At 40.8% G+C, this 23,715-nt stretch overlaps 2 protein-coding genes across 2 annotated transcripts; both read right to left on the reverse strand.

The window, feature by feature from the left end:
* Positions 1-1,598: 1,598 nt before the first annotated feature.
* On the reverse strand, positions 1,599-12,111 carry nufip2 (nuclear FMR1 interacting protein 2). Its single transcript, XM_035179479.2, has 4 exons — positions 11,663-12,111; positions 8,095-9,783; positions 7,071-7,103; positions 1,599-6,541 (listed from the first exon to the last, which is right to left on the reverse strand). Exons 1-4 carry the CDS (start codon positions 11,808-11,810, stop codon positions 6,489-6,491), a joined length of 1,923 nt encoding a protein of 640 aa, XP_035035370.1. The 5' UTR covers positions 11,811-12,111; the 3' UTR covers positions 1,599-6,488.
* A 1,705-nt stretch (positions 12,112-13,816) lies between these two features.
* Positions 13,817-23,671, reverse strand: glra4b (glycine receptor, alpha 4b). The gene is made up of 10 exons (XM_035179481.2): positions 22,318-23,671; positions 21,668-21,795; positions 20,637-20,704; positions 18,952-19,175; positions 17,593-17,675; positions 17,364-17,501; positions 17,045-17,259; positions 16,311-16,472; positions 15,631-15,726; positions 13,817-15,521 (listed from the first exon to the last, which is right to left on the reverse strand). Exons 1-10 carry the CDS (start codon positions 22,371-22,373, stop codon positions 15,249-15,251), a joined length of 1,443 nt encoding a protein of 480 aa, XP_035035372.1. The 5' UTR covers positions 22,374-23,671; the 3' UTR covers positions 13,817-15,248.
* Between the last annotated feature and the right edge of the window lie 44 nt (positions 23,672-23,715).

A 23,715-nucleotide genomic window follows, 5' to 3' on the forward strand; every position in this document is an offset into this window, starting at 1 on the left:
GTATTTGTCTAGTCAATGTATGTTTTCATTCGCAAGAAGTATTTAAAAATATCTAAACATATTTCATGTTCAACAATTTTCCAAATTTATATCAGCACTTTCATAATTTCTTTTAAAAAACTGGCTTTAAAATGAATAAAACAGGTTATGATTATTTAGGGAATGTTAACACAGAACAGGCACACGGAGTTTAGTAATAAGATAGTATACATTTATACTATCAAACAAATTAATAAAATCTATTTAAATATTTTAAGAATATCTATATACTATGTTAATACTGTGGGAAAAATATTTTAAACTCCACAATTTAGGGGAAGTTGAGAAACCAGATTAAATCTTAGTTGAGTTGTGCGACTTCATGAAATTAAAAGATGATTAAACCAGTTTAACTTTAGTTTTAGATTGACTCAGTCAATGTGCACGAATCCTCCACAAGGGGGCATCATTGAACAACTCTCTGTGCTCAGTGATGATGATGCAGCAGCTCCCAGAGGCCTGTAGATCAAACTGAGCTCATTATGACCACATGGCTTCAGCTAATGTTGTTCTTAATGAACAGACAGGGACTTTCAACTCGTCTGCAAAAAGCAGACGTGCATTGAATCGCTGACTCAGATTTGGGATTATTGTCACTGGGATTTTATTGTTTACTCCAGATTATCATGAATCACCAAAGCAGTGAAATCCCTGCATCACCCACTCACACATTTCCCCCAGTGAGGTGGACGCTTGCAGCCAAACAAAAAATCAAGATGTTATAGAAATCCATATGAAAAGTGAGCTGTTCTTTAGAGACTCTAGATTTCACAGTTTCATATTTAACAGAGATTAATGGGAAGGCTGAATTTAAGGTCACAAATGCCCCTGAGGTTTTCTGTGTTTTTTGTGCGGAGAACCTCCACAGAGGAGGTTATGTTTTCACCTCAGTCCTTTTGTTGGATGTTTCATTTGTCCGTCAGCAGGATGATGCAAAAACTACTGAATGAATTTCCATAAAACTTTGGTGGAAGGTGGGACACGGATCAAGATATTTGAGTTTTACAGACTTCACAGGTAATAACAAAATAGATACCGATGGAAAGAAAATCATGCATATGTAGGGAACGGATTTCTGTGTGGGCAATTTGGTGGAGAATTTAAGGGAACTGTTGGGCCTTGATGGAGCTTTGTGCTTTACTGTGACTGTCCAACTTTAATATGAAATCTGGGATTATTTGCACCCTTTCCAGAAAAAAAGATGTATTTCAAAAGTACTTGAAACTAATTTATTTGCAATGGAATATTTATTACACCACCAGTGGTTTGAGAATTAAGGTTAGGACTTAATAACTGACTAAACTTATAAAATATGAAGATTGCTTACATGAGTTATAATTCAATAATTTTAATGAACTGTTACAAATAATTCTGGTTCTAAAAATCTGAATTTTTCAACCAACTTGAACTAAATCAGCAAAAGTCAATGTACTGTAAATTGAACTGGTGAATATGAGCATATTTGTATCAGTACACGTGATAAAGATGATGTCCTTTGCAAACGGGATCAGGAGCAGCACTGTTAACACATCAGAGAAACAGAAACACGACACACTGAATTCTTCATGAAAATTTGACATTTTAATGGAAACTAAAATTGTGAACACTGGAGTTTTCTTTTTTTTATTGACTCTGTTACATTGTTTGGAATTTGATTGTTATTATCATGCTTAAAAAAAAAGAACAATGTAATGTGACATTTCTGTTAAATTCAAACAAAAAGAATTTAAATAATCATACTGCTCACTTAGAAGGTCGACCTGTAAGACATCTGAAAATGAAATGCTATTGCCTCTTAGTTTAGGGGTACAAGAGGTGCAGATGTGAGTAAAGGAGGAGCAGACAAAACAGAAAGAAAGAAAAAGCACGACAGCCATTTGAGATGACAGAGAAAGAAAACAAAAAGATGAGTCGGCACAACATGTCACCCCTCTCAGAAAAGACACGTTGGCCGAGTTTACTGTCCACGTGTGGGATCAGAAACACTGTACCTCTCAAGGTGTCACTGAATGAAAACAACAAAGAAAAAATAAACTAAAAGAAAAACAGTTCCACAACAGGCAACGACAGTTTAAAGGAGGGACAGTTTTTAAGTCGAGCACAAACACCAAGTCCAGCATTTCCCATTACAGACGACTGATTACTGGATGAAGAAGCAGCACTTTCGGTATTTGTTTTATCCGTTGGAGATTTCTCCTCTCACTCCGTATAACAACGCGCTCAAAGTGACATTCAGCTGCTACAGTAGTGACTCCTCCTCACGATGTCAGGGAGCTGGTTATGACATCATTAACAACAACATTTGCCGTCCAGTAGCTGAATATCTGAGTAGTGTACCTTTGGCGAAAGCAGATCCAGAGCTTGTTGAAATGCACGTTAATACCTCATCCCCCTCCTCACAACATGATCAACAACACTAACGAATAAAAATATATTAAAAGAGCAACTCTGGGATGCAGTGTGTTTCAATTCTCGTCACTCCATCACAACTATCTGAAGAAATGCATTAATTTGTATAAAAACTTCAAATATATTAACACTGGTGCTATGGGGTTGGGGGGGGGATAGGTCAGTCTTAATCAATAACTAAATCATCTAAAACTCATCAATAACATGAGACATCTTGATTTTCTGTGTCATTTATTCCTTTTAGTCTCATCCTACTTGTGCATCTATGGATAAATTAGGTAATAGCTAAAAAAAAACATGTTGAAACGTTAATTTGTTAAATCAGTTCATATGAATTATGTGCTACTTCAGACATGAACTTAATGACAATAGACTGGCATGAGCACAAACCAGCGAGCGGCTGTCATCCGTCCCATTCTAAACTGATTTTGGCTTTAGGTCACACAGTTCTGAACACAAGCCATGACAATTTCAAAACCTACAACACGCACACACACACACACACACACAACTGCTCATCGCTTTCAGCTGCGTCCATGTCACTTGAAAAAAAAAAAAATTGGGATTAGCTGTGAGAAAACTTAAAACAGCATTGCAAATGTTACAGAAAAAGAAGAAAAAAATGGCACGGATATATGCTGGAAGCAGATTTTAAACAATCAAAATTGCTGTAAAAGTACTTTTAATTTTCACACAGGCACCTGAACATGAAACAGCAGGAGGGGATGGAAGGGGGGCAGGGGGTTAAAAATATATGAGGAACTTGCATATAATAGGAAGAACTCGCTATGCACACAACCATGAAACAACGAGGCCAAACTCGCCACTCACAACCGGGACGCCCGCTTCAGCGTCCTTGAGGTGATTGCACGTCCTGAGGGGGGGGGCGAGAGTCGGAGCTCCACACATGCACCAGGCTCTTTCAGTCAGTCACTCATCAGTCACCCCCTCCATCCACATCACTGATTAACACATCTACTCCGCTTCCACAACCTGTTTTTGGTTTGCAGGCTACAACGCTAATAGTTCTATCTCTTATAAATGCATATTCGACATAGCCTTTTTGCTGTATAATAAGTGCTTGAGAATAGGAGGAGCCTTGGGGCAGGAGGACGAGAGATTCTCTGATTTCTCTGTCGCAGGGCGATCCTCTCGAGAAAACAAAAACGTTTAGAAAGAGAAGGGGAAAAAAAAATAGTAATTCATCGTTAAGACTACAGTAACATCACGTACGACTCATTTCGATCACCCTGTTTTACATTTAGAAGCCTATAGATGCATCAATGTCCACTGAACAATTTGGCATTATGGTAACCTGATTATATCACTGTCTGTGGATTATGGGCAATCAGAGGAAATTAAATTGAAATCATTTTGCGTGACTTCATGCCAGATTAAATGTCAATCTCCACAAGCACAAAAAACATAAAGCCTAAATGCTAATTGTCAAACACCTCGGCGTCCTCATCAGCCAGATCTCATTCAGGGGGCAGCATCTGATAATACTCATCCATCACACGCTATACAGTGGAAGCCTTAAACAAAGCATTTTAAATACCAGAGAGCTGACTGCGATTAGACATGGAAGTTAAATGTCAACTTGTACAAAAACAAAAAGAAACAACGGCTGCAGTTATGACTTTCTCTCGGCACACAGGTATAAACTGCGCCGCTGCCTAATCAGGACACAGTGGGAAGAAGTGTACTCCAGAGGCTAATTTCCCATGTTGCATTTCCCCCACTACAAAAAAAAAACACCCCACCACTGATGTTCAGCGATCATACAAATCAAGAGGTGCTTCACTATGAACACGAGGAAGAAAACAAACCATCAAGGTTACAGACTAGTGTACGTTAAAACAGCGCATGGAGCAATGTGCTTATTTTTTCTTCTTTAAAGGGGAACAGAACATTTTTAGAGCCCACAATGATCGATGACAGCACCGTGCATGCCGAGTTTGCCTCAAAAAGGTCGTTTTTGATGTTTTGTCACAACATCACATGAGACTCTATATAGCCGGACTCCAATTCATACATGTTCCAATTATGAGAACATAACACAACGGGCCATTTGGCAAAAGAAAAAAAAATATTTAACATAGTCATGGCTTTATCAACACTACCTGAGTTACATTTAATAATTCTGTATTTATCAACTTGGTTTTGTTTTTTTAAGGTAACAGCCCAAAGCCATTCTTTCAAGGAGTATTTCTTGTCAGTACATATAGATCTCTCTAGTAATTAAAAGATAAAAGCAATTAGTGTACATAAAGTGCTATTAATCCACACATTAACCAAATCATGTCTTCTAGAGCTAAGAAACCTGCACGGTTCCTTTCGTTGTGTAGAATAAACCAATCCTGATCTGGAGAGGGTGATGGAAAGAGATGTCACAGCTGGCCAGTTAGCTGGTAGCAAATTTGGGCTCCATAGACATAATTAGATCTTTCAACATGAGCTCTTTTGCAGAAAAGAATAGAAAAAAAAAAAATCACTTGTACAATAAAATGAAAATGCACCTTGAACATTTTTGAACTGCAGGCCACAGCAGAATCTTGGGTGGTGATTTTTGTTAGCTCCATACAACCCATATCACACATTGCTTGTATGAATGGTTCACATGGGGGTTATTGCACACTGGTTTGCAAAGGTTATCTACAGTAAAACATAATAGTACAACGTATCTTCACATTTCAACACGGTTCGACAAAGTGGCTAGTCGAGGGGGAACCTAGATTAGTATTGCGATTGTTGTTGTGTTACTGTAATCTTAGTGTGGCGATGAACAGTGACCTCTGACTCATTCATTTCCACCAGTAAACATGCAAGAAATACAATGCCATAAGACTGAAAAGTAAAGACAAAACGCTGAGTCAGGGAAACATAAACAAAATTCCCAAGTCATAAAATTCAACACGTGTTCCTTTGACGAGAGCTGAACTAGACAGAAACAGGCAAAAATCATGTGTATGGATATCCTGAGTCTTGCTGCTGAACAAACAGCACAAAACGCAGGAGACTTTGTTGGAAGAAATGTTTCTCACTTTACAGTTCGTCAACCAGTTTATTCCTAAACTGAGACTGCACATATAATCAGGTATACGAGTCTGAATTTAAGAACAGTCTGCACTGACCTGATAACAATCTACATGAAATGTACGAGAAGCTCAAAGATAAAAAAAAAAAAGGTTTCGTCTTTGATGGAGACCGGTTTATATTTTAATCTTTAGTAAAACCTGTAATAAACAGTGAAATGAAGGGGCTAGACTTTTACTTCAACTTGGGCACTTTTTGTACCTGTGCTCAGGGATCATACTGCAGTGCAGATAACACTCATGTTACGTCAGACCAAACAGTATAAAAGAAAGAAAAAGAGCAAGCGTTTATTTTCTGGGCTCTTAACTTCCCCGTAAAGGATTTTAAGACAAGGTTCTCCCTTCCTGGATGGGGCCTCACCTACGAGCTGTCACTGAACTTACAGTTTAACGGGACTCCCACGATTCTTGCTCCACAACTTCAAGGCATTCTTTGCAAAGTGTGTTTTCCTTTTCGTTCACAATGAATTCAAGCTTGCACACGGATGTGTATGTATAACGTCTAACATATCTACAATGAACTCATTTGAACGCGTGAAGAAAGAATAAAATGACTGAGGCATCCCACAGTCAGACTGGCGGCTGCCGCAGTTCGACAGGATAAAGGCTAAGGGAGGCGCCGTCCTGGACACCTTCCTTTGTTGAACTCCTGAACATCTTCCTTAAAGAGCCATGAGACAAACAGCTTCAAGATGCTTGTGTCCATTCATCATGTTGGAGAGGCACCGATCAGCTCCTTTAACGTCCCTCCAGAGTGTTTGTCTGTGTGTGTTTGTTTGTTTGTCTGATACCCACAAAAGAAAGAGTCTGTTTTTCCGCCCGAGATTCCAAGGAAAATGTGTCATGCTAAACGATCAATGTTTTCACAGTTGTCACTTTATCTATCCAAGAGGATTTATGATTTCCAAGGTAGATAACTGCAGCACCCAGAAGAGAAAGTCTACCTCACTGATCAGGTCCATCCTTGGTTTCATCATAAACCACTACTCTTTTTGGATCTGCAGCCGAGGGGAAAGACAGGAAGCAAAACGTTAGGTCATTATATTACATTATATAAGTTCTCGGACTTACTAACATAAAGAAAATTTACCAATTTCAAAATCACAGACAGTGTCAAAATATCCAACACAAACAAAACTCAGCTCTTGTATTAATAACAAACGATTTAATTGGAGCTTGTGTACATTTGGCAAACAAAGACTCCAATATCCCTTATTTCACGTCTGTGAGGACATCAACACACAGTTTGCAGGATCATCCAACAGCCGTGTGTCACGCTCAGTAACTACAGCAGTGTGATTACCTTGGGTTCTTTGTTTGCCGTTTAGTAATAAAACAATTGTGTCCTCTGGTCTTTCAGGGATTTACTGTTATGAGAATTCCGTGATCTACAGCCATCTGCATGCTCTTTACAGACATGTCAAACTTTTTAATGTTCTTATATTTCTCAATCCTATTCTTTTCGACAAAACCGAAAACAAAGTGCTAAACATTCTTAAAAAGGTCAGACCAACAGGTTTAAATTACCTTGTTTTTGCAAGTTGAAAATGGATTCCATTTCTGTTGAGGGAAAAGAAAAAGGAAATTATTTCAGCATCAACTGGTCATAAACGTCTAATACTGATCTCATCAAAAACAATTGTATGAAGCCAAATTTATTTACATTTCTTGATTTAATCTTTTGTTCATTTTATGTTTATCCAATCCTCTCAGGTCACAGGACAGTGGTTAAAGTTATAATCCTTTCATAATTCAATTACTTGTTTTTGATACGGCTGCATTTTTTAGGCAATAGCCACTCAATGTATGTAAATTATTTAATTAACCCCGGATATCTTAGTTTTCATTGTAAATGTTAGTGGCCACCATTTATGAGCTGGATTCAAACTTCCTTCAAAGGAAACAATGCAGCAAACGATCCTGTGTTGTGGTTTGTACATTTATCTCATCAATATCATCCTCATTCTTTGTGGTTCTCTCTCAATTAGTCATAAATAAGACGTAATAATAATAATATTTGTCACCAAGGTTAGCTTTAATAACACGACTGTTCATGTTTAGGTTTGGGGGGTGGTGAGGGATTGGGTGTGGCTAGCCAATGTTAATTTCTCTTTGTTTTATCTTGATCGTCTGCCAAACAAAAATGTAAAAAAAAAATTTTATCTTCATCTTCAAGTATCTTTTTCTGTGAATGGATCATTTTAAATTTATGTTGGGCAAAGGAGAAACAAGTGGGAACAGCCACAGAGAAGTGGAGGAGGTAACCAACTGCCGTTGCACTTCTCTGCTGCCATTCAAAACCATTTGTGCTTTATCAGCATGAAATCCGACTGCACTTATTGAGCGACTTATTTACTCTACGATGCAAGTTTGTTTTGCTTCACAGTAAAAAGTTAAACCATCTGCTCTTCTGCCTGACAAAATAGCTGCTCAGGTCGTGTTTGATGTCGTACTAAACCACACTAGCTTTTACCACCAATAACCACCTCATGAATAAGGATTACAACGTTTAATAGTAAGATAAATGAATAGAGTAGATCGTAAAAGTTACCTTTAGTGTGATAAGTGACAGCAGCTTTAATGTCAAAGGGCCCCCAGCAAGACCTCCTGCCAATGTCTTTAGAGTGGGCCTGTTCTTTAGAGGAGCCAAACAGCAAAGTGGTTAGCTGGCCCTGTGCAGGCTTAGCACCATTGTCTTTACCGGGGGCTGGCGCAGCAGAACCTGCACCCTTGGCCTCGGGTTTTGTCTTTTCCTGGCCACATGGCTGCAACTTGTTCTCCTCGTCGCTCGTCACACAAGCAGGAAAACAAGCATTAGACACATTGCAAGGGGCACAAGTCCTTTTCTCGGGGTCTTGAGCCAAAGTGCCGGGCTCTAAGAAGGATGGGCTAATGTCAAAGCAGGGCTGGGCAACCTTGGCTGCACTGGCCTGACGCTCGATTTGAGGTGTGACCACAGTTGCCTTGTCCTCTGCGGGCACCTGCCCACTCCCTCCGTCTGGCCCCAAGTTGGGCTCGTTGATGAAGGAAAGCCCCCACTGATTCTGGAAGATGTCTCCCAAGGCTTTCTGATTTGTCTGAGCAGCCGGTGGGTCAAGGTGACGAGCACTAGGGAGCACAGGTTGCATATTTAAAGGGTAAATTAAAAGAGTACACTTTCTAAGCTCATATGCTTCTCCATCTACAGGACTGGTTGTAGAGCTACAGTTACTTTCTAAAGGAGATGCTACATTCTCGCCACTTGGGATAGTTTGGGCTGGTGGGATACTACTAGCAGCAGGAGCAAAGAAGGTACCCACTGATGGGCAGCCGTTTCCATTTCCAGAAACAGGACCATTAGTAAAGCTAGATGAGGTGATAGTTTTCAAAGCAGACATAGGGACCTGTGACAGTCTAACGGGAGGAGGCAGTGCCTCTCCTCCACCTTGAGCTACTTTGTTGAGGTTCTCTTTTACTTTACTTGCATAACTGATCTTGGGAACAATTTTAGCACTGCTATTGTCCACAGGAAATACTGGAGGGGGCTTGAATAAAGTCCAGGAGTCCTCTTTTGAAGGTGAGGAAAGCTTGGCCTTGTGCCTGTCCTCGCTCTTTTTACCAAACGTGCTGACTGTTTTGCCGTCAGAGCTTTTCCTCTGAGATTCACCCACTGAAGCCTCGGACACAGCGGCGCGTCTCGCTGCTGACTGAGCTTCTACTTTGTGGGCGGCTCTAAAGCCATCAAGTCTAGAAGCCACTCCCTTCTCAGTTGTCTCGAAATCAAATTCCCCAGACTCCTGCGTAGTGTCGCCCTGCTGCATGTCTTTCTCCTTGTCTTTTATCACATTATCAGTGTTCTTGGCATTGTTACATCTGGCCTTGCGTTTCTTCGGAGTAGTATATCCACCTTCTGAACCGCTTCCATCATTGTCCTTGGTCGAATAGCCATTTGTAATTAAGCCACAGTTTGCAACGCCATTCTGAAGCAACAAAGAGTCTTTCTTATCCAAAGGTTGGCCCTCGTGATGATTCAAATCCAAGGCCTTGTCATTTTTAAGGTCCATATTCTTCTTATGGTCCAACCCTTTGCTGCTCAATTTTGGGACAGTTGTGTACAGCTTTTGCGTCGACTTCTGCTTCACATTTGCACCGCTGATGTATCTGTTACCATTGCTGTTGGGGGGGTGTGACATACCAACAGTATCAGACAGATGTGTAATCTTCTCCCCCTCCGCGTCACCGATGTTTACTTTTTTATTGCCTGAAATGGGAAACAAAATCAGTTTATGCTGAAATGATGGATGATAGAACACCGCAACTTCTTGGTTAAACTACCTTGCAGAAGCTGCCCCAACTTTTCCACTTACAGTTTAAGGAACGATTTTAAACAACTTTGGGGCACTCCACCCAATATTCAGAAAATAATTTATTATGAAATAATGAAAATTATGGTCCCTTAAAGTTGCAAGACCTAAAAATGGTTAAGATACTTTTATCAAGCTAACACGACACTCATATACATATACAGTGACCGAGAGAGCCCAACGCACTGCAAATTAAGAAAACCCATGCAAAAAGAAGAAACACGTGCAAATTAAGAAAACATCAATTTGACGACACGTGTGCTGCGAAAAAGTCAGAACAAATGCAAATACAGAAATGCACTGCAAATTAAGAAAACGACACTGGAAATGTTAGGAACTTTTTCCCATTTGCATGTGTTTTCTTAATTTGCAGTGCCTTGAGCTCTTTCGGCCACAGAACCTTTATACCAATAAGGTGACAATACAAAAATATTCATGCAATTTCCAGATTATGCTTGCAGGGTTAAATGAAAACGTAAATCCAAACCATCGATTGTAGTGTAATTATAAACTGACTATGCTCCCAACTCATCCAGAGATGAGCTGGGAGCTTGTTGTGTTAAACGAGTGAAGGAGATGTGATGTGGTTTAGAACTGTCCATGCACACTGGCCTGTTGGCTGATTAGCTTTCTTGACAATTGCGATATGACACAAAAGAACAGTAGTTGCAGGGTGCAGATCCTCACAGCAGCACTTATAAATACATGTCGGTCTGGCAGTGAACCATAAATAGGTCTGTGCACTGGCACACAGACATGGAACTGCTGTGTCAACGTGGGATTCCCCTCATGTCTGTGGGCCACAGCAGCACAGACAGGCTTCTGCATACAGCCTCACTTCGCTTTAACACAAAGAGGCAGCTTCTCGTCTATGTACATGCTAATGTGTTCGCGCAGCAGAGAGCATAATCACCGTTACAGATCGTTTCCTGCTGCAGTAAAATCGGGGCTTTGTGCTCATGGTCAAGCGGCTGCGTGGCTGCACGTAGACTGGTCAACATGCAACAGGCCTGTCAGAGGAGGCTAACGTCAACTTAGCATCGGCTCGTCTGACATTAACACGCCCTGGCTACACTAGCCGCTCATGACAGAAGGTAACCGTCCAACACCAGCAAATACAAGTACTCGAACACACCGCCACCACATGCGAACACCGCACAGCTTTGTGCTTTGGCGAATAAAAGAGCCTCACTAGCCGGGTGATGGTAGCATGAGCTAGCAGGGATATTCTAACATGGCCGACAGGAAATGGAAGCTCAGAACATTCCAGTGGAGCCGGCTCGTTTTCCTAAAGTGGACACGGGCTGAGATGGGCAAGTCTTCGGCTACTGCTGGAGACAACTCCCCGTGTGTACACAGCAGGTTCTGCGTTTTCACCACACGGTGACCCAGTGGGTTTATGGAGCGATTTAGCCGCGTTAGCTAAAAGAAAGATGGATGGTGAAACCGGCGCACAAGGTCAATCCCCGATATGTCAAACCACCACCAGCGACAACTGTCACGCAACGTCAGCCGAGAATCTAACCTGACGGCGGGTTTCTCCTCCGACAGCGGCTAGCTACCAGGCTAACCAGCCCGCTACTCCACACTCATGTTTCCCCGATTACTCCAGCCAACAGTTTGTAGTTTGAATTAAAAGCTAGCAAGAGAGCCAAGCCTTCAACAATGATGGGTGCCCACATTACTGACTAGCAAAAAATGCTAGTCGGCTCGTTGACATTAGCCGACAGAGGCTAGCAAGCGTTAGCTAACTTTTTCCCCCCAGGATGGCCCGACCTGTTTTCTTCGTCTGCGTTTCCTGATGCTGGCGCTGGAAGTGGCTCTGATCATTTTTCAGAGCGGCTGTGCGATGGGTCGAGTGTCTGTCCTCCCCGCGCTGCTGGTAGTGTCTGTCTTGTGCCCGATCTCTGGGCTGATCCTCCATTGAAGTGTGGAGACTCGCTCAGCTCAGTGCATTAGCTCAGTGGGTAAGTAGAGAGCAGTCCAATCACTACCAGTGTAAAACGGAAGCTATTTGAAGCCCGTGTAAACGTCAGCAGTAAACGTCTAAAAATGGCTCTGTTTTGGGTGGTCGTCGCCCGCCACTAAATTCAGGAGCCGCGATTGTGCTGAGACGCGCAGGGAACATTTGGCAGCACTTTGAGCCGCTGGCACATGTTTGATCGCGGGGAAATCACGACATTATTCAAGTGTTTGCACGGTGGGCAGTACCGGGGTGGGGTTCGAGCATGAACTACAATCATATGACCGGAGGCTCTGCCACGTCTCCAGCCGGTGGACACACTTTGACGGAGGGTCCCCCGGAGACCAGCCCTGCTCCCTAAATGGAAAACCAACTCTGATCTCTGTTCTCAAACATGACCCATTGATCTGGTAACAAATATTGAAGGACTATTTTTGCATTTTGGGCAAAATGAGTAAAAATGAATAACAAAATCAGAAAAAACGAACAAGTTGCATGAGTAACATTTTTGCACACTCCAACTTTCATATTTATAATCCTGTGTCATGTGATGTATTGTATGTGTTGTGTATCTTGCTCAATTATATATTTTATTACTAATTCCACCGTACATATATAAAAATAGCGTTTGATCCACTGTCTGCATCAAAACAAATCATTCAATCATCACAAAACATAAATGGAGCATTCATTTAGATACGTTTATCTACTGCGCATTAATTTAAAGATTTGTTTTATCACATATCCAAGGATAATATAAAGCAATGCAATTTTCTGCATTGGTGCAAAATGTGCAAAAACGAGTACTATAATCAGGAAGATAAGTAGTGTGCTACATGCCTACTATAATTATTTTGCACACTTAAACTTGAACATTTATTTCCCTGTGTTATGATTGTGTTTCTTGCCCAATTATATGTCTGATCACTAATTCCACCTTCAAACGTGTGAAAATAGCCACTGAGCCCCTCTGCCTGCATCAATAAAAATCCTCATTCAGTCATCACAAAACATAAATAGAGCATGTAATGACAGATTAATTGATCTAATGTGCATTTATTAACAGATTTTAGCACTCATCCTCAGTAAGTGTTGTTTGTGAAGTCCGCCTGTCGTCACCTCATCATTTATTATCTCGTGTTGATCTGACTTAATTGCGTGTGACTGACAAGTCAAACAAAGAGTAAATGCTAAGAGGTTTTGGGTTGGACCTGCGCAACTAAACCACTTTGTGTGATAGGCTGATATTTGCAGAGCCATTAAACAGATGAAAGAAGAGCAGTTATTGTATTAGGCATTGGACATATTAGTCTTGTGCAAGTAACTGATCATTTGTAGGAAAAGGGTGCACTTTCTGCTAATTAATACCACACACCATGAATCTTAATACTAACTGACAGTTCAACTCAGTAATTCTACATGTAACAGTCAACCCCAAAACATGAGATCCTCACCTCAGACTGAGTAAAAGGAAAGTATGATCAGGACTACATGTGACATACTGTCGTTCAACATGGCTCACATGGGACATAATAGAACCAATAGCGCCCCCTTGTGGCTAGAGACCCAATCTGTAGACGGTTGACACGTGCAGTTGAAGTCGAGAGATTTTCACTCAATACATGTGATGTATAGATTTAACAAGCTTCTCTGAGGTTATTGAGTTTGTGTCTCTGGTGTGAGCTAATTGCAGTTGTGTGATTTCAGAAGAAAACCTTTATGTATCTGGACAAACGATTAAGATAACATTTAGTTTTCTATTTTTCAAGAAACAAATTATGATGTGTATATGTATTCACTTCAACAGCGATAGAAATCAGACATGTTCCTATGATTAAAAAAAACATCCTTTGACTGTTATTTAGAAAATGAGTCTCCGACTCTTCTGATAAATGCAGCCCTGCTCCTCCTATATATGCATACTGTACATGACATCTACCATTACAAGGAAATATTAATATGACAGCTTCATTTTATGACAAGATTTATTTTTAAAACAAGACATATAGGCCTCTTTTAGATGGACCTGGTCTCCAGGCATGTGCACACAGAAAAGCTAATCTAGCAATATGTAGTACGAGGTACTGAGTTTCAGTCATGGAAGCAACTCAGGAGACTGTTATTGCAGAGGCATTTTGTACAGTTACCACCTGAAAGTAGAGTGAGACCTAAAAATAACCTTGACTGAGAAAAGTACGAGAGGAAGACAAATATAGTTCAGTGCTGGTTAGATTCTTCTGGCTTCTCACATAGAGTGAAATTATAAACATCATAGCTCACAGTTAAATTCTTAGGTTTGGATTCTGGCAAAAACCAAATGCTTACATAATACGTATCAAATTTAGAATGAAAATAAACCGACAACAAAAACCCGACATTAATAATGGTCACACCACACTGCATTCAAGAGATCTGCAAAGAATTTGGTTCAAGATAAGAATTATGTTATAAATGTACTCATGTAATATATATATATATATAATATTAAGATTTCCACTGATTTTGTTGTTAATTGAAACGAACTGGAATATTTCACCATTCTGTGGAATTTATCATTTAATAAAATAATATTTACCATAGGAAATTATATATGCTTTTAATTCCATCAACTTGTTAATGTTGTCAAATGATTGAATATTAATAATACAAATATTTGGCCAGTATGCAGATTGGAAATTGAAGACATAATGAGTAATAAATAAAATTCATACTATATTTAGCTATGTTTGTGCCATGCTATAATATGAGTATACAGTGACATCTTTGGGCAGTGTTTCCTTTTGTCCTTTTAGGCCTTAAATCCTTCAATTTAAGTTTGAACATTATCCCAGTTTTTTAGTACAGAATTTGATATGTAATTTAGCTGATAAATATTATTTTAGATAAAATAGTCGTTATAAAAATACTTTTACATCCTAGAAGCCTGTAGTTTACTAAGAAATGAAATATTTGGATTAGTATTTGGATTCATGTAGTGATAAATGTTTTGTTTGCTGTTTGATACAAAACCTGTGGTCATATAAATGAGCTGTCAACCATGGCAACAGTGAAATCAGTGCACGGGGGAAAATAAGATTTTTAAAAAGTAGACTTGGCAGGGAAGTACTGCAGTACAAATACACGTGAAGACACAGATGTTTCCCAAAAAGGTGTGGGACGATACAGTTAAAATACAGACTGGACGATGACGTGTAGTGTGTAATGTATATTGCATCAGTGCCAATAAAAAGTGCATTTCTCTGAAGTATTAAAAATTGAAAGGAACTGATCGACTCCTCCATGTTGCTGAATTTGGCGGTGACATGGTCCAGCCGAGGACCCGCAGCCTGTCAATGTTTCAGTGAGGAGACCAGGATTGGATGCATCCTGCGGCTCTACTGGTCCTCCGGTGTTGTGCTGTCACTGTGCGGCCTGCAGGTCTTCATATCGCAGGACTTTGTATGTGAGCCAGTACAGCACGTTAAACATGAGGAAGCTCATGGGGAAAACGGCTCGGGAGATGGTGTCGATCCTTTTCGCTCGATCCACGAAGCGCCTGCGGATTTCATAGAAACCCAAACCAGGAGGTAGATCAGCAAACACCGGCGTGGCGTCCATTTCCGGCGCACTTCCTGCCGACAGCGCGATGCCGAAACTCTGGAAGAGTAGACCCTGCTGTGCCAGCTCCTCCTCCTGGAAGAAAAAAGACACAGCACAGAATAACCATCTGGTCTTTTTTTCTGAGAATTGTCTGTTTTCTTTCTGAGCTGCTGTCTGAATGGAACAAGGCGACAGCACATACCCGCGAACAGACGCTGCACTGCTGGGCCACGTTCCCATGAGGAGCGCTGTTTCCTGACGTGTTGTTTCCCTTCGCTTTACTGTCACCACTTCCCTGCTGATGGGGGATAAGACGTGAATATAATCATCAAACAGATTTCACAGATCGAACAGTTTGCAATAACGAGAGCCCGCTGAGTCACATTCATGTTTCAAATCTTGTACATTAACAAGTGATCGTCAGCTGCTTCTCGCAAAGTGAATACAAGTCTGACATTAATGTGAAATGAGGCAGCTCGAAGATGTTGTCAGAGCAAATTTCTGCGGCGTTGCATAATCCCCTGTAAATGATTAAGTAAACAGGATTCCAGCAGATGGCTGCATTGTGGTGTAAATATTAGAAGGTATTAATGAATCCTGCAGCTGCCTTCACACTGCTGCGTTTAAGAATGATTTTGTTTTTTTAAAGGTGGCTAAGCCCGTTGTTTTTCTTCTTCCAACGAAGTCCGGAGTGAGGCAGCAAGATGTTGAGAGCGTGCAGGAAACAGAATTAATTACAGGTCAACGCCGTCTGCGTTTCCCGGCTGGAGAGCAACATGCAGCCGGGTTGTGCAGCTCGCGCAGAGCCGGGCGCAGGCAATAGCAGGTGACAGCTGCCCGAGGGGCTGAGTGGGTGGGTGGGTGGGTGGGGTTCGCACTCACAGTTCTCTGCCGCTGCTGCTGCTCTTTGAGCTTCTTCCTCAGTCTGAAGAACTCCTTGTGCTGGCGTGAAACAAAATTAACGGCTGCGTACTCCAGCAGTGCGGCGAACACGAAAAGGAGACAAACCGCCATCCAGATGTCTATGGCTTTTACGTAGGACACCTGTAAGTCAGTGAAAGGCAAATCAGGAGAAGGCAGGGACACGAGAGAACTATGTATGGAATAACAGAATACATTGTCCTTCTTCACTGGTGTTAAACAATGGTAGTAATACAATAGTAGCTCAACAAAACTACACTCAAAATAGTCCATTGTAAATAAAAATTGTAGATTATTTTACTCGAGTACTCGTACAAACGTATTTGCAACATTCTGCTCATTATGCAGAAAGGTTCCTGTCAGGGTTATATTTTTACATAATTTCTTCATATTATTGGATCATTATTATTGAGACATAATATGTAAACAGTACTTAAATGTTTTAGTAGGTTAAGGTGGAGCTCAGTGTAACTACTGTATATATTTCAGTGTATTTCAATGTGTAAATCATTTTAATCTCAAACATAACTGTAACAATGAGTGAAAAGGCCAATTAGCCTTTTCCCCTCAGTGGGTGTATGCTCTCTCTCCATGTGACTTTCTAGTTTTTCCTGAAATCATCCCGGACTCTGTAATAAACACTTAATTAATTTGTATTTCACATCAGTAATGTTTAACAAACCAAACTCTCTGACCTTTGGCAGGGAGGCCCTGGAGCCAGAGCTCTGTGTCGTCATGGTGAGCACCGTTGTGATGCCCAGTCCCACTCGGGCCGGAGCCGCATCCATGTTGATCCAGAAGGAAACCCAGGACAGGATGACGGTGAGCAGGCTCGGTATGTACATCTGAATCAGGTAGTAGCCCATCTGACGCTCCAGGTAGAATTTGACCTCGATGCAGGTGAATTTACCTAACAACAGGAGGAGATACAGGTGCAATCTGACAGTCTCATTAGAAGTCGATGGGCAGCATCTTTTAAGGATGCTGAACGACAGGTTGTCAAATGCCATGTACCTGTGTTGTATTGCTTGGTGCAGTAGCCAAGGCCTATCTCCTCATTCAGCACAAACTGAGGCAGTGTCAGATCATCAGCCACCTGCACCGCCCCGATATCCAACCATTCAAAAATAAGATCATTCATGGTGTAGCCGACTAGAAGAGGCAGAGAGACGGCACACCATACGTAATAAGACAAGATAAAATGTTTGTGTAACACCAGCCCTGACATGAAAGGTGGACTCACAGCTTTCCAGCTGCATGATACACATCTGGCTGTCCATGGGGAAGTTTTTCAGATCCATGGGACAGGAGAGAGTCAGCGTCAGCCTGGAAAACAGAGACAGTAACTTCATCTTACTACTGGAATGCAGGGGCCAGGGGGGCACTGGCCCCAGCTGAAATCTGATTGGCCCCTGAAGTGTCCCTGTCCTGTCATTAGTCTGTTTTATATATATTTATATATATATATATAAACTACTCAGTTACTAATACTAATTATAAATATCACAAATTGTGAAGAGCTTTTATTTTCCAAGCTTTTTTGAAATATGCAGTGGGCTTGAACAAGGGACTTTAAAAAAATAAGAATTAAATGATGAGTTAACAGTAAAAAAGAGTGACTTAAATGTGCACCTTGCTGAATAAGGAATTGTGCATGGATGTTGGACATGTAATTGGCCCCACTGCGTAAATTGTGATCCCCTTCATGGCGCCTAATCTTCAAAAATACAAAAGAGGAATAAAATCCTTGATGGGACAAAATAATGTGTGGATACCCTGCCAAGCAACACCTCCTAAACCCCTCAGGTGTCACTCAAACCCCTTTTGCACTCTCACCCCACATTAAGTTCACATCAAGCAGCTCTATCCTCCTCTTCATCTTTCTAGTCCACTGCAGCCTCAGACAAACCAACGAGGACTGGCAGGTACTGACAGACAACAGACAATCAGGCACATAGGGATCTAGATCAAAGAAGAACATCCCATCCGTCAGTGGAGATGCTGGCTTCACTGATAATAAAGTATTTTGCTGACACAGCTTTCACTGTCTCTCACTGCTCATTTCAAGCACCATTCTTCTCTTTTATCCAGGAAGGACGGGGTGAAGATGAGTGATATTGAAGAGAGGAGGAAGAAGTGACTGCTGCTGCTGCGTCAGTGTCATTCAGAGATACTATGGTGGTAAGTGAGGCCAATTTTTTAAAAGGAGTGAAACATTAAAGGTTCATCCAGGGCAATTGATTTCATCTTAAACAGAATTGCAAACAGAGCTCTATACACTGCTTCCTCTCTCTTACAGTATATTCTACTTCTAACTCCTTACCATTATGCTACAATTCACCACCGCTTTACTGCCACATCACTGACCTGAGCCTGCGGATACTGTTTTACATGAGCTTATTCACAGTGTGGGCTGGACAGTACGATTATAAATTAACTGAACTGGAGTGAAACAAACATGCTGTTGGATCATATACGACTGCAACTTGCGGTGGTTTATATTCATTTGGCAACATAACAAACCGCAGATCTGGAGGAGTTACAAAAGAGACGCATCATGGTGCATCAATCAGCTAGATGACCAATTTAAAATTAAGATAACCTGATGCTGTAGAGGACGTTTCCATTCTGGAATATCCGAAGCAGTTTGTTGTCTGTTGTGACCTCGTGGAAGTTCGCTCCCTTTTCGTTTGCGAAGAACAGGTCAGGTTTCCAAATGGAGTCCAACATGGACGGGTCCAGGTCCAGAGAGTCGTCTGGATATTCCTTATACGCCAGTCGAGGGTCGTTCCACTGCTGCCTCAGAAATACATTGAGGCGGTAATCCTGTGGAGTTAAATCATAACTAGAAATTACACTACTTATACTTATTACTCACTGAAACAAAATATATAGCCATAAATTGTAATTGTTGTAATTGTGCCATATTTCTTTTTAAATCTGATCTCTACTTAATCAGGCAGTCTCGTTAAGAGTAACATCTCATTTCTCTGAGAACTAATAAACATACACAACAACAAAAAGAGTACCACAAACAGGAATGACAACACAAACAAGGAATTGAAAGAATTATAAGATTCTTGGAAGAGATAAGATAGGGAAGCTATAAAAATCGATGTGTAATACCTAAAACGAAAATCTGCCATTGTTTTTGAGCACATATCTTGGGTTATATAATTACTGGACAGTGTACTGTAGTTTTTTCAATGAGAGAAGAGAGGTGAGGTAGTTTGGAAGCTTCCACAGGGGACCATGATAGAATAAGAGAAGCAAATTCACTAACATTTGACTGTTTTGCATCAAATTATGTTGTCATTTTAGTAAAGATTGTGCGAGGGCTGAGATTGTGTTGACAATGAATAAATCTGCAGCATCACTTAGCAGGTGAGGTCCACTGAGCCCACCCAAACTCTCACAGGGCGGAGGAGGAGGAGGAGGAAACAGAGCTACATAAATGCTGACAAACAGACTTGAGTGCCCACAACCCGAATGACAGCCAACTCCACTTACAATTTCATTAATTAAAATTTGATGGCCCTCCAAGGAGATATTTTCATAAATGCATGAGGCTTCCTAACGCTAAACTTCAAAAAGAAAAAACACACACAAAAAAAAAAAAGATAGTCCCCAAACTCTCTCTGTTGGCCTCATAAATAAAGGATGGCCTCTGATTTGACAGAGAAAGAGAAATCATAGCGTACAGTAATTCAGTGAACTTACAAGATGGTGTTTACAGTCACTAATTAGTCATAACCCGATGAGCGTATGTTTTAGGGATCATGAAACGTGGCCTAACTAACAGAGGGACGAGAGCCAGAGATTTCTTCAAAAGGAATCAACACCAGAGTCGGATGCATCTGAGAAATTATTTTTGTCAACCAAAATATATCGGCCTCAGATGTGGGCATTCGAATGTTGTGATATGCAGTCGGGAGAATAAGTCCATGTTTTGCTATTTTAGACATCAAAACAATATTACAGGGGGAACTATGGCCTAACAGGCTCCTGAAATTCAATCAAGCAGATCCAAATTGAACACACTCATAGATATCAGTTCCCTAAATGTGCCTGATTTAAAAAAAAAAAAGTTTTTTAATTGAGATTCATGACCAACAAATACATGATGATACATTACTCAACAGCTGCCAATGGGCCTTTCTGCGAGTACTTTTACTTTAAGTCCTTATATTTGAATGCCAATACTTTATTAATGCTGGTACTTTTTATTTGGTAAATAATTTATCGAATAAGTGTGACCACTGTGGATTGTAGATTGTAAATTCTCACCATTGTTGTTTCGGTGATGGATCCGAAGCTGTTGATGAAGAGGTTACAGGTGACGTTGACAGGAGGACCTGACAGAGAACAGATTGTCAACACACATCATAGTTACACTGGTTTCTTAAATATACTATAATCCACATGTTAAATGGACTGTATTTATATAGCACCTTTGGCGCCTTTCCAGTCTTGTCAAACCCTCAAAGTGCTTTACAGTGCAATTCACATTCACACACGACAGTCGGGGGCAGTGTTTAGGTTCAGTGTCTTGCTCAAGGACACGTTGGCATAGTGACTGTAGGAGCTGGGGATCGAAGGTCAGTGGACGTCCCTGACCCACAGCCGCTCCAAGTATGAAGTACAGAGCAGGACGCTCCTGTAAAATAACATCTGCTTGTTCCCCTTCATAATGTCTCGTGCTGTGTCCTGATCCTCAGACAGTTGTGTTGTCATTTCCACTATGCTCCCATTAGTGTGGTCCCTCTCTACACCACTGAAACGTTGAATATTTCAGTGGCTCATTTCCTAACAGGCACTAATTTATTGATTCTCCTTTAGTTACATTAGTGTATTTATAGCTAATCAGTCGGGACTTACCCAGCATGCACTGACAAGGATGTGGAGCAAGTATGAAATATGTATGCAATACAACCCCAGAGGCTGAGGGGGAAGTATGTCAGTTGATAATCTGCCGGCTTCACTCACCACGAAAGCTCCAGATTGGACTGAAATAGGCCTGTGGGGTAATATACAAGGGTAACTGCACATTTCTGACAAAAAGATCTGAAGGGAGGAGTCACTGTAAAAAATATCGTAACCTAAGGCAGTGGGTCAGTATAAAAACAGCAACAACACATGACAAAACAAAGGCTCCTGTGGGAAAACATCGCAGCCTGCAGCATCTCTCACTTCTGACCCATCTGTGAATGATTTGTGCTGCCTCGCCGCCCACAATGTTATGCAAATTGAGCAGCGTACTTTCTCACACCTGTCCTGGCGGAGGAGGTCCTCCCACCGCACGCCACACCGTGCGTTACCTTTGAAGTTGGGTCTGATGCGGGCGTCGTAGCCAGATGTGCGTCCCATCAGTTTGTCCAGAAAGTCAGATGGAGAGGGGGGCTTGGCTGCTCTGCTGGGGAGCTTCATCTCCTTACAGAGCACAGACCTGCCAGATGACGGCACAACAAACTGCATGTGCTCACGTGATTTTACTTAATATTTAATGCCTCCAGTCTGTTCAGAGAATGAATTGGTGCTACTGATACACAATATCTATAAATGCAGCTGCAGGAATTGTACATGCAATTTTTTTGTAATTATGTCATTTGTACTAAACAGTGCTCAGATCAGGTTGTTTTTAAATATTTCTTCACAAATCTTCTAAATAATTTTAAGGATTTACTTTAATCTTGCATTTAACATTAATAAACATTTTCATTTAAATAAAGTGTCTCTTAAATACCAAAATCCATGATTCTTCTCCTTAAACACAACCAAACGTAGGCATGCCTCTAAGTTGAAGAAGCACTGCTAATCTCCTGCCTCATTACCAGTAGTTAAATTCAGTGTCAAGTTCTAAAAAATAAACATGCAGTTTATACATTATAATTAATAAGAAAACAGCAGAACTCTCCTACAAGCAGCTTCAAGTAAGGTTAATATAGTCCAACCTTAAAGTGTGTCTTACCCGCCTTGTAGAAAAATGACGGAAGAAGACCAGACCATACACATGTGCAAGAGCATTCTTACTAAGGAGGAAAAACAGAATGATGAGACCAAAGGAGAGAAAAAGAACTGAAAAAGAAAAAAGCTGCGATGCTGGGAACTTGTTTGCTCCTCCAGTCAGACTGTCCTCTCCACTCAGCTGAGGCTGCCTCCCTCTCTGCAGGTGTAAAATACAGGATGCTGCTGCTATATAATTCAAAATCCTGGGGAAGTTTTTTTCCTTCCTGCCTGTGTTTGTGTGGATGACTTCAAGCTTTATCTCTTTTTTATGGCCATATGCATGCTGAAGGAATAACTGCAAGAACATTTAAAGAGACAGGAGCATTTTCATGGCAGAGTGGCCTCACATCGCTCGTCATGACAGCATCAGATGAGCAGGAAAATGTGGGGTTGGAATCGTAGATGTAAAATTTCAAAGCAGAAAATTAAATGAATAAAGAAACTGAAGCACACTTCATTTTAAACTATCAGTTAGATTTCTATATATATTATTCTATATCTAGGTGTTTTATAATTGATCAAACATGCTGAGTAAACAATTATTTATATATATATGATATATATAAAATATATCATGAATACATCTACAGATCTTTAATATAGATTTTATAATTTAGATTTCCTAAGAATCAACTACAGAACATAATTTAATCACAGGATCTTATGAAACTGCAGATTGTAGACCAACAAGAAAAGTAATCCAGCTAACAAGATTGTTGTTGCATTCAATTAATTATATTCTAATTAAAAGGACATAAAACAGAGCTGTCTAAAGTTTCTGGTCGAGTTATTTCATCCTCAGATCGCCAGTCAAATTCCCATATAAATGTGAGCGCTCGTGTTTATTCCTCCACACAGAGGGGGAGGCAGTCCGGCCATTTACTCATGTAAAATTAATGTCAAAGGAAGCGATGGGACGTTGTGGCTGCACGTGTTTGCCTCACACTTGAGAGGCTGTTGCACACTTCGCTCCGGAGCCCACGGTGTCAAATAAGATAAGAAATGTGTAGGAATATGAAACATGAACACGTTACTAATAACAAGGAGCCTTCAGTTGCAGGAAAAAAAACAATGTTCCTTCATGCTTGAATATTTTAACCTCCAGATAGAAAAAGTAGGCCAAGCTTCATTTAATGTTTTAGTTGGATCTTCTTATTTAGATTGTAATGCCATACATTGTAAAATGTACTGGTATGGTAATCAGTTGCCTTTTACACAATACAGTCCGCTCTCTTTCACAAGAAGTGCTTTTAGATGAGGTTAGACCTTTAGCACCACCTCCCCTCAATTTTAAGGTCCAGTCACCAATCTGCCCAACAGTAATCACAGATTCAAACGCTTCAGGACACATGAGCTCGGC

The sequence above is a fragment of the Hippoglossus stenolepis genome, chromosome 15, assembly GCF_022539355.2.
Source record: "Hippoglossus stenolepis isolate QCI-W04-F060 chromosome 15, HSTE1.2, whole genome shotgun sequence".
NCBI lineage: Eukaryota > Metazoa > Chordata > Actinopteri > Pleuronectiformes > Pleuronectidae > Hippoglossus > Hippoglossus stenolepis.